The sequence below is a fragment of the Rhinolophus sinicus genome, chromosome 5, assembly GCF_057876585.1.
Source record: "Rhinolophus sinicus isolate RSI-liver-muscle chromosome 5, RSI-T2T, whole genome shotgun sequence".
Lineage (NCBI taxonomy): Eukaryota > Metazoa > Chordata > Mammalia > Chiroptera > Rhinolophidae > Rhinolophus > Rhinolophus sinicus.
Genome location: NC_142505.1, coordinates 6987290 through 7003488, shown reverse-complemented (window position 1 = coordinate 7003488; position 16199 = coordinate 6987290). Strand labels below are relative to the sequence as shown.

Below are 16199 nucleotides of genomic sequence, written 5' to 3'. Positions count from 1 at the left end.
CTCCACATCCTAGAAGAGTCTCTTCCCTAGTAGGAGCCTTCCTTGTTCCTCTAAATTAACTGTATGTGACATCTCATTGTTGTGTGAAGGATGAGTTGTAACTTGGTAAAAGCTGTAATATTTTGTATTTTGGGCACATTGGTTTGGGAAAATCACTGTCTTTGGTTAGTAAAACTGCGGTGTGGGCTGTTAGAAGCTTTGTTCACTCAGCCTGTAAGAATGTTATGATTGGGTTGTAGTACCTGTTGGGAGGCAACTATGCTGTTTTACAAGGGGGGCAGTTTACAAAAGAAATCCAGTAGCCTCCAAAAGAAGTTGGACTGAATGACCTCTAAGGACCTTGGCAATCTGAAATATTGAGCTTTACAGCCTGGCATTATGAACTACTGTAAGTTCTCATTCTAGCCTTCTCTCTGCCTCTCTGAATCCTAGTGATTCTGCAAGTCAGCTCAGATGCCACCTCCTCCTCCTCCTTGATAGATGTCTTCTGCTGAGAACTCTTGGGACTCCGAGTCCACACATTGTAGCTGAGTTCTGACCCTTGTTACAGGGTCAGGATTGCGTCCCATGCACCTAGCTACACAAGGCACCCCTGTGGCCTCCTGGGAACTGAAGGCTCCTCTTTGACTCATGGCTCTGCCCCTCCCCAGGTCACCACAGCCCATCCCCCTCACCATTGTGCAGTGTGTATGCAGTTTGTGCGGAAGGAAAACCTACTCTCTCTGGCCTGTCAGCACCAGTTTTGCCGCAGCTGCTGGGAGCAACACTGCGCAGTACTTGTCAAAGATGGCGTGGGTGTGGGTAAGTCTGCCATAGAATTTGTAAAAGGCTGGTATGAACAGTATTTATCTCTGACTCTGCCCTTTCCAGTACTCAGGTCAACTGGGTGTTTTTTTCTGAGCCTGATTGAGGACTTTATTGTTAGAACCATTGGTTTTCAAACACATCAGTCTGAATAGTGGCAAAGCTTTCCCCAGTCCTGAGCAAAATGAGAAAATTAAGGCTATTGTTTGGGCATATATGTAAATGTTGGTGTGAGTGCAGGGCTACATCTTGGGAGAACTGTCCTTTAAGCTGCCTATGCTGTCTTGATTCCCCAAGTAGGAGCCATAACTTAGAAACACCCAGAGAGTTTGCTGCGATTTAGGTAACAGCACAAATTAAATCTGATGATGGGGGGGTGTGGGGGGCCCGTCCAGTGGCTCAGGCAGTTAGATGCTCCTAACTCCGAAGGCTGCCGGTTCAATTCCCACATGGGCCAGTGGGCTCTCAACCACAAGGTTGCCAGTTCAATTCCTCGAGTCCCGTAAGGGATGGTGGGCTCTGCCCCCTGCAACTAAGATTGAACACGGCACCTTGAGCTGAGCTGCCGCTGAGCTCCCAGATGGCTCCGTTAGTTGGAGCGTGTCCTCTCAACCACAAGGTTGCCGGTTTGACTCCCGCAAGGGATGGTGGGCTGTGCCCCCTGCAACTAGAAAACCGCAACTGGACCTGGAGCTGAGCTGCGCCCTCCACAACTAAGACTGAAAGGACAACAACTTGAAGCTGAACAGCACCCTCCACAACTAAGATTGAAAGGACAACAACTTGACTTGGAAAAAAGTCCTGGAAGTACATACTATTCCCCAGTAAAGTCCTGTTCCCCTTCCCCAATAAAATATTTAAAAAAAGAAACAAAAAAAATACCTGATGATCAGGTTACAGGAGTGTTTGTTACATTGTGACTTGATGATATTGAAGTGAAATTAGCATCACATTAGTTGTATCCGAAAAATCTCATATGTGGGTGGTCATCACTTGCACATAATATTGAACATCATAAAACTAAATTGTTAGTAAAGAATCCTATAGGATTTTTTTAAATGTTTTTTAGTGACGCTATTTGTGATGTATGTATATGTAATTTGGGATGCTATTTTAGTTGCATCACTGTGCAGATATATTAATCCCTCTGTTTGAAGAAATTCTGTTGCTTCAGGGGTTTTCTATGTGGAATATGAATTCACTAGTTGAACTCGGGCACATGTATTATTATAAGTTGTGTCTTCCACAGGACAGTTGTCCATCAGGTTGTCTTTGTTCAACAGGAGTCTCTTGCATGGCTCAGGACTGCCTGCTCCGAACACCAGAAGATTTTGTGTTTCCATTGTTGCCCAACGAAGAACTGAGAGACAAATACAGGCGCTACCTCTTCAGGGACTACGTGGAGGTACGGCCAGCCCCTGGTGCTGTGCGCTCTGTCTTCCTGGGCCTGCTTTCCATCAGGTGCTCACTACAGTTGCTTTATGGTCTAGGCTGTGATTAGGTACTGGTGTTTGAAGAAAGAGTTCCATGGCTTTAAAAAAGTTTGAAAACCACTAGAATGGTAGTGAAGAACACAGGCCCTGGAGTCAGACAGACATTTCTGTGAATTTCCGTTCTTTTACTTCCTCGCTGTGTAACCTTCGACCCATTATTTGACCTCTCTGAGCCTTGGTTTTCTCTTGTGGAGTGGTGAGTCATGCCCACCTTATACACAGGTACTTAAACAAGCTATTGTACGCCAGGGGATGGACACAAGTCAGGCGTATCTCAGGAGCTGCCATTCCATTCGGCTTACTGTGTGAGTCGGCACAGAGAAGGGGTATTGTTTCTCGTGCAGTTTGAAAATTTGTCCAGGATTCCAGCCTGGTCAGTTTTGTCCAGGATTCCAGCTTCCTCCGCATTGGGCTACCTTTTCAGGCTCGCTGGTTCCATGCAGCAGCATAGTTGTCATCTTTTTTATGCCTAAGCTATTGGATTGATTGACGGTTTGCGTCTTTTTGTGCACATGCTGTGGGATAAACGATGCCTGGTGTCTTATGCTGTTTGCTGCCCTTGGTGGATGCCTGAGGGTCATTGAGCCTCAGAGTCTTATGCACAGCTGATTAGGCTACGTTCCTGTCCAGCCCTTGTCCCTTTGTGCTTTTCTCACAGATACAATTCTGTATTCCGTTTTGTAATCTAACCTTAGATCATTCTAGTGAGTTGCTACCTAGTTTAACTTAACATTTAAAGGTCTTCAATATCTGCCTAATATTTGCTCTTCACAACAAATCATCCTGAATTCCTATAGCCACTTTGATGTAAGTAATGAGCTGAAAGAACAGAAGGTGTTTAAGCACTCAGGGAGGTCTAATTTGGAGGCAGCAACTAGTGGGTGACCTCAATGTTTCCTCCTTGGTGTGTTCACAGAGTCATTACCAGCTCCAGCTGTGCCCTGGTGCAGACTGCCCCATGGTTATCCAGGTACAGGAGCCCAGAGCTCGCCGAGTACAGTGCAATCGGTGCAACGAGGTCTTCTGGTAAGAGTGAGTGTGGGTGCTAAGCAGCCCTGGGCTCATGCCTTCTCCTCCTTCAGTGCTCCACTGCTACCGCTCTGAGTGAGGTTGGGGCTGGGAGAGAAAAGGCCTGCCTGGAAGATTCATGGGGCTTCAGAAAACTACGTGGAAAATGTGGCATGTATGCACGTGTGCCTGCTTTCAGGGCATTGTTGAGGGAGTATGTGGCTCACCAAAGTGTTAAAGAACTACGGGTGTACTTGCTCTCCATCCTTTTTCCCACATGGTGAACTTCTTTCCGTAGGGCACGTGTTAGGCTATCTGCCTAAGAGCCTTTATTCTCCATGAAGTTTTTGTTGGCTTGGACAAAAGGGAAATTAAAGTCACAAGAGCCAGGCTCGATGACTGTCGGAGATTTTTCTGATTTGAAGTTTCAGGCATCGTCACCTGCATCATGCCCCCGCACATTGCCCACGTTCTGGCATTCGTGCATTCTTTGTGCACATCTGGCTGGGAGATAAACCAAGGCTCCCAGAAGTGGATCTCGGTCCTGCCATGGGTCTGAGCTCAAGTGTCCGTCTCAGAGCACCTCACCATGCCTGTTGAGCGGCTGAGTTCTGAATATGACATCCTTTCAGGAAGGTTGACCTCATACAAGATGTTTACAATAGAAGCATTTCATTTGGGTTTGTTGAAAGTATATCTTAGAAAGGCTTAGACTGAAAAGAAATTCACAGTATTTCAGTATAATCCTGGGTAAGTAAAGGTCTCAAAGGCCTAGATAGGTGACTTTCCCTCTGAAAAGCTTTAATTCAGGATCTGTTGGCATGGACAGAAGGAAAATGTAAAACATGGGACCCTGACCTAACGGTTATTTGAGTGTTTTTCTTTTTTGGTTTTAAGTTTCAAGTGTCGTCAGATGTATCACGCCCCCACAGACTGCGCCACAATCCGGAAATGGCTCACGAAGTGTGCAGACGACTCTGAAACAGCCAACTACATTAGTGCTCACACTAAAGACGTAAGGACTGTATCTTACCTGTCATGGATCTGCCCTCCTTAGTGCTGCCCAAGGCCTTGCCATCTGAGAGCAGAACACAGGGCCCCGGAGCCCTTGCTGGAGGCTGCAGACCCTTGCCCAAACGTGGCAGAGTTAGCAGCGGTTTATCATATGCATTGGTGCATTTATTTTAATAAGATGCTGAAATGCCTGGAAAAGTTAGGAGAACTGATTAGGAAAAAAAGCTAGGTTTTATTGAAGCTTCCCATGTTGATAGCCACACCTACTAAATAGCAAGGCTCTAACGCAAGCCCAGGCCTGCCCAGTTCTTTTTCTGCAACTTCCCCTGGGAAAGCATGGCCAGCAGCCCCTTGAGCGCTGGATGACTCGGCACCCAAGGCACTACCCGGTACCGGTCACGCGCTGAGTTGATGCATTCACAAGCACAGCTGTGACCATGACATCATTAACCAAAGTCCACTGCATGGCACAATATCGGACTGGTCTCAGCAGTGTTTCCTGGGGTTGCAGGCATCTCTCAAATGAGAATGAGCAAACTTTAGAGGTTGCTCCTTGCCCTCTTCTAGGAACAGAAGTCCAGGCAAGCTGACCAGGACTTAGTGCAGCTCTTGTGCCACTTTGGCATTCCTCCCATGCAGGCAGGCTCTCTGTTGACTCAGCTTGTGCTTAACCTGAGCGGCCTGTGGCAAGGACAGATGGTGGAAGACTTAGTGGGCTCAGCTGGTGCTTGGAGTGTTTCAGAGCCAAACGTGCTGACCTCATTTCCTTGGATTGCTGTTCCAGCCTCAGCGACCCGCCACATTTAAGGGAGATGCTCCTCCCCAGAAGTGCTCGCACGATGAGTTACTGGGCACGGGTGCCAGGAGCTTTGTGTAATTTATCTTAGAGGCGGCCTGATGGTGCGTGAGCCTAATGGCGCCCTTCTGTCTCCTCAGTGTCCCAAGTGCAACATCTGCATTGAGAAGAACGGAGGCTGCAATCACATGGTGAGCAGAAGCCTGTACCTTTTGCATATGTGACGTGGAGCCTTTGGTCAGCATGCCCTTAACATGTTCTCTTCTGTTTCCCTCTGACAGCAATGCTCCAAGTGTAAACACGGTGAGTCCCAGGCTTGGTGCTCAAGGCCCAGTGGCACAGTCTGTGTCTCTTGTGCATGGGTCTCCATTGCTTATTTAGTGAGTACTTTTGTAGTGGTGTGACAAAACAAAGGACAGTCTCGGTCAGTTATAGTCGTGCTGTATATTTTTTGGTCCCCTTGTAATCCCACTGCCATCTTGCTGACACATGTAGTCAGAAATCAAGTTGGGGATGACTCTTAGACCTTCATGCTCCTCAGTCACCCAAGAAGATTTTAGCATGTTCTGTTTTTGCCGAGGCAGGTAAGTAGCATGGGGCTTCTCTGTGCTACCTTCCAGATACCTTTTAAAGCAGGTTGTTACCTGGTTCTGCTAGAGATAGTAAAATAATACTTTTCCTTTGAGGTTTTATAAAGTTCCCAGTGGGTTGTTTTTTTTCTTGTTTCAACTGTCAGTTTATTGCAAGATACTAAAATTAATTACAAATTTAAGCCATAACTTGGTAGTCTTTAGAGGAGTTTTGATTTGGCCTTTCAGGCCTCCTCCATCTGTCAGGAGTAGGTTACATACAACCTGTTTTGCTTTCTTCCTGCCAGATCAAGTAAAGAAATAAAATTCTTGCAAGTAGAAAGTATGTCTGGATAGATCTCCCCCACAGCTGTTTGGATGTTTGGATGCCGACCAGGAGGCCCTGAGACTTTATCTTTGTAAGGGCCCATCTAATGCTATTCATGTGTTTCCCAGGAGCTCACTGTAATCAAAGTGGACATGCAAGGTCTTAAGAAGGGAGCTCTGAAGTGTAGAAGAAATATGGGCTAAGGATAGTGGCAGATATCCTCAGATGTGTCCCTCTCTATCTTTCTGTGTGTGTTTGAGTTATAGGGAGATGTATCATCTACAGTGAGTAAGACACTCGTAGAGTCTAAAGAGAAATACAAAGTGACTGCCCCCACGTTCCTGGTACCTAAGAAGTCCCCTGTGTGTCCCTCCGCAGCCACGGTCTCCTCATGCCTGGCTACCTAGAGTTAACTGTCTTCTCTGGTGTTGCTGTGTGGTTTTACCACCTGGATAGAGAACCCTAAACAATGTAGTGGTATTTAAAACAGTCACAAGCATAACCTAGCTGATTAAGGAGAGAGCAGTATTGCCAATGTGCAGTGAAGGCTCCCAAGAGAAGTGAATGACGTCTGGGTCTCTGGGTTTGGCTTCAGTTTTCCTAAATTTTACAGGAGTCTTTTTTGGGAAGTCAGTGAGCCAACTTACAGGAATAAATCCTGGGAAACAGGGCTTGCCGCTGTCAGGTCTCTGGCAGAGACAATATACTGGACAACTCACAGAACCGTCGTTGGTCCCTCTTCATTAGATCACAGTAATTGTTTGGATATTTAGCATCCACAAGGGAACTTTATTTTTCCCTTTTTGCTTCCTCAGTGTGGAAGCAGAGTCACAATTCTGGGTATGAACTAACTAAGTAGCTGTAGATTTTATATAAAAATGTGCTTTTTTAAAAACAAGAAAAAGGGGGGAAGCCTTTATTCCCAGTTTCATGTACAAAATCTTTCTAGGACAGATGTTGTAAGGGTGGGAGGGAGTCAGGAGGGCAAATGTGTGTTCTGAAGAACCAGTTGAGCCTCAGTCAGACAAGTTTCTGCTTCTCATAGTGGCATTGACACAGCAGACTAATGGCTTTATACAGTCAACATCTGCCTGCATTGGATTAAAAGGGTACAAAGCATATATGCTCATGGAACTGAGAATATCCATAGGCTGCTGTTCAGATTGGCAGGGACAGGCTACAGGAACAGTGGGATATGACAAAATGAGAGGTGCACATTCCCATTTCCTCTGGAAAGAGGGGCACCCTTGGGAAGTCTTGGTCAGGGGGTCGCCCCCTGCCCCCCAGCAGGATCTCTGTCCACTACTTTGCCAGTGCCTTTGGAAGAATGTGGGCTTATCTTGAGGGTATAAATGCCTCTTTTTCTGTTCTGTGCAGACTTCTGCTGGATGTGTCTAGGAGATTGGAAGACCCACGGCAGTGAGTACTATGAGTGCAGTCGGTACAAGGAGAACCCCGACATTGTCAACCAGAGCCAGCAAGCCCAAGCCAGGGAGGCCCTCAAGAAGTACTTGTTCTACTTTGAGCGGGTAGGTGTCCTCTCCTGCATCTGCCCCTCCAGGGCGTGCTTCTTCCAGTTGGCCTCCTGGGGTGGCATTTCCAGTGATTGGTAGCCAGAGCCAGTGTGCGCACACACAAGTCAGGGAATGGAGCTTCCGCCGGGGCCCAGGTTGCTGCCTCCATACATGTGGCTTTTGGGCTCCACAGGACAGCCACGGCCACCACAGAAGGACATGGTGCTAACCTTGTTTGAAAGATGGATTAGAGGACAGTGGCAGTCTTCCATCCAGTGCCATCTTAATAGTCAGAATTAGAGGGTATGTCTTCTCAGGCAGACCCTTTAGAAGCCCACAGAGCATGGCACGTTTGGTTTCTAAGCACAGTGGAGCAGTGGATCTGTTAGTCCTCAAGGTGGGCGCCCTATTGCCCCAGAGGGGCGTAATGATCTGGCAGGCAGACTGCGGCTCTGGGCAGGGTTAGTCGTGTGGACTGGAGAAGTCCCCCCTCCTGCAGTCTCAAGGACACACAGTCCCATAAGTTAGTTGAAGCTGTGGCCGTGCCCTGCCAGCCACCGTGTCTATTCTGCACTCCTCTGTGGACCTCTGTACCTTCTACAGTTACAGCTCTCTCCTTCTGTGCCCTGTAGTGGGAAAACCACAACAAGAGCTTGCAGCTGGAGGCACAGACATACCAGCGGATTCATGAGAAGATTCAGGAGAGGGTCATGAATAATCTGGGGACGTGGATCGACTGGCAGTACCTACAGAACGCTGCCAAGCTCTTGGCCAAGGTCTGTACCCCTCACTGTTCTGATCCCGGTCTAATGCCTGGCCCAGCCAGGCCCAGACCCCTGAAGGTGGGGGCCATTGTAGCGGGGAGGGGATTTAGCTCCCTGTGCGGCCCTGCACACTTCATTTCCCTGAGCTGTGCCCACTCAGGACCCAGGCCTCAGCTGGGTGCCCCAGGGCTTCAGGAGGAAGACTCCACTGCCTTTGCCTGTGAGCAGAACTAGAGCCTTTTTCTTCTTTCTCCCATCCATGCATCACTCAAAGGAAAATAAGGGACTGTCTCTGGACAGTTACTGAGATAATGTGTGGACTTTGATGTCCGACTCAAGAGGCAGCTCCTGAGACAGCTGCTGATAAATCTGTGAAAAAGGAACTGTGGGTGTTCTGTGGCCACTTTGGTTTCATTTTTTCCCACGTTGTCCCCCCACTTAATCCTTTATTTGGGTTGGCCTCCTTTCCTCCAGTGTAGGGCCAAGCTGTTTGCATGGTGGGGTAAGAATTGTGAAAGCCACCTGAGTTGCACATGGGTTGGGATCATAGACACAGGTACCTTCTCTTGTCTCCCATCGCAGTGTCGATATACCCTGCAATACACCTACCCGTACGCATACTACATGGAGTCTGGACCCAGGAAGAAGCTGGTAAGGCAAAGCATTCGCTCCACTCTGCCCTCTTTCCTTCAGAGGTGCCCAGAAGAACGCAAAATCAACGCAACTGTCAGTTTTCAAATTGCATTTCTCTAGGCAGCTCCAAAATAGGTCTCAGGTGCTGGCATTTTGGGTAATGATAAGGCAGATACACTGAAGCCCTTGAATGCGACCATATTTATAGGGCAGTGGACTGGAAAGGTCTACGGCTACTTGGGAGGCCAGTGCCCATGCTTTGGGAGGATATCCAACATGCATGTCTCTAAAAGCGAGTGGACTTTGTACATCTTTGTTTAATTCTTCCTCTTAGATATGAGTTGTCTCCCCGCCCTCTAATTATAAAGTAATTCACATTTATTGTTTCAGTGTTGAAAAACAGAAAAACATTTACATCATCCATAATCCTACTAGAAAAAATGGCCACTGTTAGGATTTTTCAGCCTTTCAAAATTAATACTGTGTATATAATCAAGGTTGTGTGTGTGTGCAGAACATTTTATCGCTATAGCAGTTTTTTGTGGCAGCTGTCATTTACCAGGCTGGTGAATACCATTTTTTAATAGTTGCATAAGTGTTCCATTATATGGGCGTACCATCATTTGGGGTATTGTTTTTGTTTGTTACTATTATAAATAAGGCACTGAGGAATGCTTTTGTGCATAGAGCTTGGATGTACAATTACTAAGTCAAATGGGTTGATTATTTTTAAGACTTGATTTGCAGAAGGGCTGGAAAGAAATGCAGTATTCAGGGAGTACAGTGTCTGGATATCCCTTTTGACTTGTTTTTACAGCATCTGTTTCCCTGTATGTTGGGAGCTTTCTGTTCAGTGGCTTAAATTCTTGCCCTTTCTTTGGGGTTTGAGAGCCAGTGGCCTTGCCATTTGGCTGTACTCTTTAGGTAGCCTTTGATTGGGTTCTAGCTCCGGGTACAGGGGCTGGCACTGCTCTCTGAGGACAGCATCAGGGCTGTCTGTAGCTCATGCGAGCCTGAGGTGCTGCGTCTGCCCCTCCATCTGCAGGCCCTGCCCGGCTACAGCCCCCTCTCCTTTTGACCCTCCTGCTCTGCCCATACAGTTTGAATACCAGCAGGCTCAGCTGGAGGCTGAGATCGAAAACCTGTCATGGAAAGTGGAGCGTGCGGACAGCTATGACAGAGGGGTAAGTGCCAGTTGTCCTCTTGGACCCTCTATTGCAGGCAGGTGAACACTGCCATGTTAATAACGTGGCCTGGAAGCTGCTGTTGTGTTGAGAAGGGTGGGAAGGGCCTTCACTTCTCGGAGCCCCTGACGTGGGCGTAGCTTTGGCAGCCCCTTGCTCATGAGGCTGGGCCGTGCAATCACCCTTCTTGCTTCCCTGGTGCAGGACTTAGAAAACCAGATGCACATAGCAGAGCAGCGGAGGCGAACCCTGCTGAAGGATTTCCACGACACCTAGGCTGGGGCATGGACGTGCCGGAGTGAGGAAGACGTGGCTACGAGCTCTCCCAGCTGCCATGCTGCATGCTGAAGGCTCTGCCTTTCACGACATCAGGCAACAGCCAGGGCCCCACTCCTGAGAGACACTGGCCACACACACCTCCTAGTCAATTTCTGTTTCCTTCTCATCTTTTCGCTTTTTGTTTCTACTATGGAAGCGGCCATGTTGAGTTGGCCTCTTTTCAGGACTTTTAATTCCCCCTGGATGGTTGTTGGGAGGGAGGGAAGTTTTTTCTGAATGACTGTTAATAGTATTAGATCAATACAACTTATGTAATTTTCAAAGGTTGTGCAATTATACCAAAAAAAGGCAATGCAACCATAGAATTACACAAAACCCTTTTAAAAAATAAATTGGCATTGGAGTGTTTTACCCTCTAGGTATTTTACTTAGAATGTAACATTTGCTGCCTGCACACCCTGCCTCCAAACCTCTCCTGCAAGAAAGCCCCAGGGTGGTCTCTGCTTTCCAGATTCACATGGTGTTTGGCCACAGCTGCAGCTGGAGTCCCAAGGGAAGAGCATGGGTAGCAGACGGGAAATGAGTCGGGTTGTGTAATGGGCACGGCGCCCAGGGAATCACATCATGCCTCCCACCTGGTCCTCACAGACCCTTTTGTGGTCAGGTGCACCTTCCATATCTTGGCAATGAGGAGACAGTACAGAACAGGGTCTTGCCACGGGTGTCTGATTGTCTCTGATGGCACTGCGCGTCTGTGGCTTCATCTTTATTCTTGAAGGTGAAGCTTACCTGGGTCTGGCTGCTGCAGCCAGAGCCTGCAGCAGAGCATAGATAGGTGGGTAGACTTGAGGTCCTCCAGACCAGGGGCCAAGAGTTCAGCACAGTGTTTCTTTTTGTCTCCTAAAGATAGAGATGTACTTTCTAAGGGAATTATTCCCCCACATAAATTTGTTTACCTTGGTCCCTTCTTTGTGCCAGTGTCCCAGTGGTATAACTGACCAGGTTCACGTGCAGCCATACCTGACTGCCCTGCTACACTCTGGTGAGCTTCGGGGTCAGAATTCAGCCTGGCCCTCCCAAGGGCACTAGTCTTCCTGGCTCAGGGGCCTTGTTTGCACAAGTTGTTTTCATGTTACCTGGAGTGTGTCCATCGGCTGCTCTGGGGCTTGGGTGCTCTCCCCCTTGCCTGATTTCAGGTGTCGGAGGACACCATCTCTAGGGCCTGGGAATCTGAGGCCCTGAGGGTCCTTGGTTCGTGGTCCCGGCTCCTGTACTTGGAGAGGCTGGCCAGGGGAGAGTGCCAGTTTTTGCACCGTTGAGCGCAAAGGAGCAAGTGGGGTGTGTGGTGTCCTGCCTGTCCTGAGCTTGGTCCTGTGGGCCTTTGCAAAGTTAAATCTGTGATTCTAGGGTTTCTGTAGCTTGTTTCCGTGCCTCCACTCTGAGACTGGCAGAGCTGTCTATACTTGACAGGGCCTACTTGACCTGAGGGAGTTGCTTGAGAGATACGTGAATATTGTATTGGAAATTCTTTGATATTCAAACATTTTCACCACAGTCAGCAATTTCCCATGTGCCATGTAAACTGTAAACTGGATCACTCTTGAAGACAGAGGCCAGCTGTGACTCTTGGAGTCAGGCGTGCACAGCTAGCTGCAGCCTCCCTTTCTCCCCACTCAGGTTTTGTGTCTTCCTGTCATCTCTTGCAAAGGAGGGACTGGGGGTGGAGTGGGAAAACAAGTTAGAAGTGTAGAGGATGAGCCCAGAATTGGATTGTGGGAGCTCACTGGACAAGGAGAGTGCCTGCTGTGGGATCTGGGGTGGGTGTGAATGCTGAGTTGGTACATGGAAGATCCTGGAGTCTTACCTCCATCTTTGTGTTGCCCCCATGGCCCAGGACCTGAGTGGCCGCTCTGCGCCTTAAGTCACGCCCCTGGACACCTCTGCATTGTTTGGACTGCACAGCTACTGTGTAGTGAGTGCCCTTGCATCCAGTTATGGCCCCAACCACTGGTGCTGCAGGAGGTTCTGTGCCCAGACCACAGCCTGCAGCCCTTGCCCTGTGGAGAGAGAGCGTCCTTTTGTGCTCCCAGAGGCTGTCCTAAGTGGGAAAGATCAGGCAGAATTTTTCTGTCCTACAAAGGACAGAAGACAAAGAAGGCACTGTGTTTTCATGAATTGACCATATATCTTTGTTTTCTTCAAAGAAAAATTTGAGGTAATGTCGTCTGCTCCAAGTTGAGTAGTTTATTCAAAATAAACTGAAAGTTTCTGATTATAAAAAGTATGTGTGTAGAGTCTTTCTTCAGAGGATCCAGGTGGACCCCTGAAACAACCCCCAGGGGGTTGTGGGCACTGAGCACCAAATGAAGGCCTGCCTGTTGGTCAGCCCCCTCCTCCAGAGGGCTGTGAGGGCTCTGCTCACAGAAACAAGGCCTGACTGCTCAGCCTTGTTTCTCTTCTGGCTTCCTGGGGAGGGCACCTGTGGAGGGAAGTAGAATCCTGGCAGTTTCGGCTCTCCTCTCCTTTCGTGGGTACAGGCCAAACCACTCCCCATTTCAGACGGATCCCTGGATTGTGGTAGGGTTTGGGTACAGATGCCCCACAGCCCTTGCTGAGGCCCTGAGCCCCTTATTCAGAAGGCCCCTGGGTCCCTCCAAAGCCGATGTGGGAGCAAAGTGCTGTGGAGTTCAGCAGGGGGAGTTGTGGCTTCGCAGAAAGCCTTAGATTATGAAGAGAGGACTCGAGATAGAAACTGGAAATGTTTGGAGTTAATCCCAAGGGTTGAGGACAGGAAATAGAATGTGAGTTCTGATTGAGAGGGTCCATTTGTGGTGTCAAATTAGCAGCGAATTAAGTGGCAGCTCAGGGCTGAAGCCTCCATAGCTGTGGGCTGCATGTACAGGGCAGTCAAAGCCAGAGAGGCCACAGACGTTGCCAGTCTGAACTCCACAGCTGCTCCTCTTTGGACCTTGGGTTTGCCAAGCCCCATGCCTGGCACCTGGGCATATAATGGTGTGCAAAAGATACATGGGCTCTACCCTCTGGGAGACTCCAGAACATGGGGAACACAGATGGAATTGGTTGCTGGTGAATGTTGTCACGGAGGCAGCAAGGTCAGGGGCCACTTCTGCAGATCAGTGGGCAGGGTACCATGGCCTTGGTACCATACCCTTTGGTCGTCTTAAAAAGGAGTAAGAAAAGATAGCATGTCCTAGCAAAGTTTGTAGGAATGGTCTTTCCACATGGCCCCAGGAGTTCATGCAACAATCTGAGCATTGCCTGTAGACAGGGCTCTATTTTGGGCACTGAGGTCACAGCCATTGATGATGGCATGTTAAACCACTTTTTTTTTTTTTTTTTTTTTTTTATTGGGGAAGGGGAACAGGACTTTATTGGGGAACAATGGTCAAATTGTTGTCCTTTTCAATCTTAGTTGTGGAGGGTTCTGTTCAGCTTCAAGTTGTTGTTCTTTCAGTCTTAGTTGTGGAGGGCGCAGCTCAGCTCCAGGTCCAGTTGCCATTGCTAGTTGCAGGGGGCACAGCCCACCATCCCTTGCGGGAGTCGAACCGGCAACCTTGTGGTTGAGAGGACACGCTCCAACCAACTGAGCCATCCGGGAGCTCAGCGGCAGCTCAGCTCAAGGTGCCGTGTTCAATTTTTTTAGTTGCAGGGGGCGCTGCCCACCATCCCTTGCGGGACTCGAGAAATTGAACTGGCAACCTTGTGGTTGAGAGCCCGCACTCCAACCAACAACTGAGCCATCCGGGAGGCAGCTCAGCTCAAGGTGCCGTGTTCAATATTAGTTGCAGGGGGCAGAGCCCACCATCCCTTGCGGGACTCGAGGAATCGAACTGGCAACCTTGTGGTTGAGAGCCCACTGGCCCATGTGGGAATCGAACCGGCAGCCTTCGGAGTTAGGAGCACGGAGCTCTAACTGCCTGAGCCACCGGGCCGGCCCCTTAAACCACTTTTTGTCTCCAAACACAAGTCAACACGAATGGTGGACTGAGCTGAGTTAGTCCTCACAGCAGCCCTGCGAAGCAGGTGCTGTCACAGTCCACAAGTAGCTGTTCAAAATGAGAAGTGATTTGCCCAAGGTCACCACTGCTAGTAAATGGCAAAACATGTTCACTGCTACAAACTGGAAAGGAAACACAATGTTTGTAACAGATTAGAACACAGCTCAGCACAGGCCCAGACTTGACTGCCACTCTCACGTGGTGAGCCAGCCTAACTGATGAGAGGTTTAGGCATCAAAAGGGCCATAGGTCTTAAAAGGCCAAGAAATTTATGAGGTGATTGTGAAATTCCCACAGCCAACAGTCGGTAGAGCAGAAATAGGGGATGAGGCAGCACCCCCTCTTCTCCCAATCTTGCTTCCTTCAGAAAAATAGTTTAAGGAACATGAGGATTTCCTAGTGATCTAATTGTAAGTCTTAAAAGGCTGAAAAGGAAGTGGTCTCAACATTCATTCGTGGGTACCAGAACACCGTGACATCCTTGGTAAAATTGTGACTCTGTATTTATCATATTTAAGAACTTAGGAGATTTGTATGATTTTGGAAAACTTTGTTTCCATTATACTGTTGTAGTCAAATTGAGAGACTTCATGAAAAATAAAAATTAAAAGAAATCGAGACATCTGACCTAACTAGAGTGGATTAAAAGAAACGCCGATTTAAGGAAATCTGAACACTCCTAAATTAGTAATAGAATTTTCATCTATTTGAATAAGAAGCATTACTTTTGCAGCCATTCCATTTCTTTTGGAATTCATTTCAGGGAGCAAGGCCAGATCCTCACTGCCTCTGTCTTCGCATCCATGTTGGGGGATCCAGGCTTGCCTGGTTGTCAGTTTTGAAGCGGGATGCTGGACCACTGTGGTGGTTGGTCAGCATCCCAGCTTTGGCTGAGCCACAACAGCTCCCATTGCCGTGCGCCCTCCTCTCCCCTTGGAAACATCCAGAACCTCTCCTTTTGTTGGACAGTTCATCTGTAGTATTCTAAGGAGAGAAGATAGGCCCTGAGGGTGGCTGCATGAGTGGATGCACCCACTGGTGTGCATCCCCTATGTGTAGAATCTCTGAGAAGAAGCTGGAACCCTGCCCCTTGGAGCCCCTGGCCTGTCCTGGGACCAGAAAATGCAGACTGCTTTTCTGGAAATGGGAGGGGCAGTGGGTCTTAAACAGGGTAAGGAGACAGCACCAGTGGGACCTGCTGCAGTGGCGTCGCTCTTGTCTGCATGGTCACCTGGGGGGCTGGCTTCTGCCCTGGGGCATGTGCACCTCTGCCTGAGGATAACCCAGCCCTAGAAAAGCAGGGAGCCCCAAAATGCCCAGGCTCTGGCACTTGGCTACTTGTATGTCCTCCCACCTCCATATTTGGCAATAATCTGAGTTAAATTTTCCTCAGAGGTAATGGTATCTCAATTATGGAAAAATCCCGTTCTCCCTCCCATGTGCCAGATTTGACGCAAGAAGTTTTTCTGTGCACCTAAAAACACCTGCTGCATGCCTGCGGGTTACTTACTGTTAGGGATCTGACGTTCCTAGTGCCACGCTCCTCCAGGAAGCCCTCCCTGACCACCCCAGGCTGGGTCCCACCGTGTCGTCTATGAGCCAGCACATCAGGCAGCTTGTTCCTAAGCCTGGCTCCAGCAGGCCTCCCCGGGAGGTCCTGACCGACCTCAGCGGACCTCTGAGGCCTTACTGGCCTCCTACGTGTAGAAGGCCAATCGGCGAGTGTCAAGCGCCGAAAGCCATGGGTCCTACCCCATCCTATGCGCAGCCATCGGCATCCGCAGCGGCCCCAAA

General features: G+C 48.8%; 1 protein-coding gene across 5 annotated transcripts in view; it reads left to right on the top strand.

The window, feature by feature from the left end:
- ARIH2 (ariadne RBR E3 ubiquitin protein ligase 2) overlaps positions 1-10797 on the top strand; it is a 44052-nt gene extending 33255 nt beyond the window's left edge. For 4 of the 5 annotated variants that reach the window (XM_019723911.3, XM_088798151.1, XM_088798150.1 and 1 more), the window contains 11 exons: positions 651-801; positions 2088-2209; positions 3214-3323; positions 4203-4320; positions 5256-5306; positions 5397-5418; positions 7390-7541; positions 8159-8302; positions 8873-8941; positions 10024-10107; positions 10312-10797. In XM_019723911.3, the coding sequence (XP_019579470.1) occupies positions 651-801; positions 2088-2209; positions 3214-3323; positions 4203-4320; positions 5256-5306; positions 5397-5418; positions 7390-7541; positions 8159-8302; positions 8873-8941; positions 10024-10107; positions 10312-10383 (1095 nt within the window). In that variant the 3' untranslated portion in view covers positions 10384-10797. Of the gene's footprint in view, positions 1-650; positions 802-2087; positions 2210-3213; positions 3324-4202; positions 4321-5255; positions 5307-5396; positions 5419-7389; positions 7542-8158; positions 8303-8872; positions 8942-9968; positions 10108-10311 lie in introns of all 5 variants that reach the window. The other variant, XR_012489569.2, reaches the window with a different exon arrangement.
- The last annotated feature ends 5402 nt before the right edge of the window (positions 10798-16199 follow it).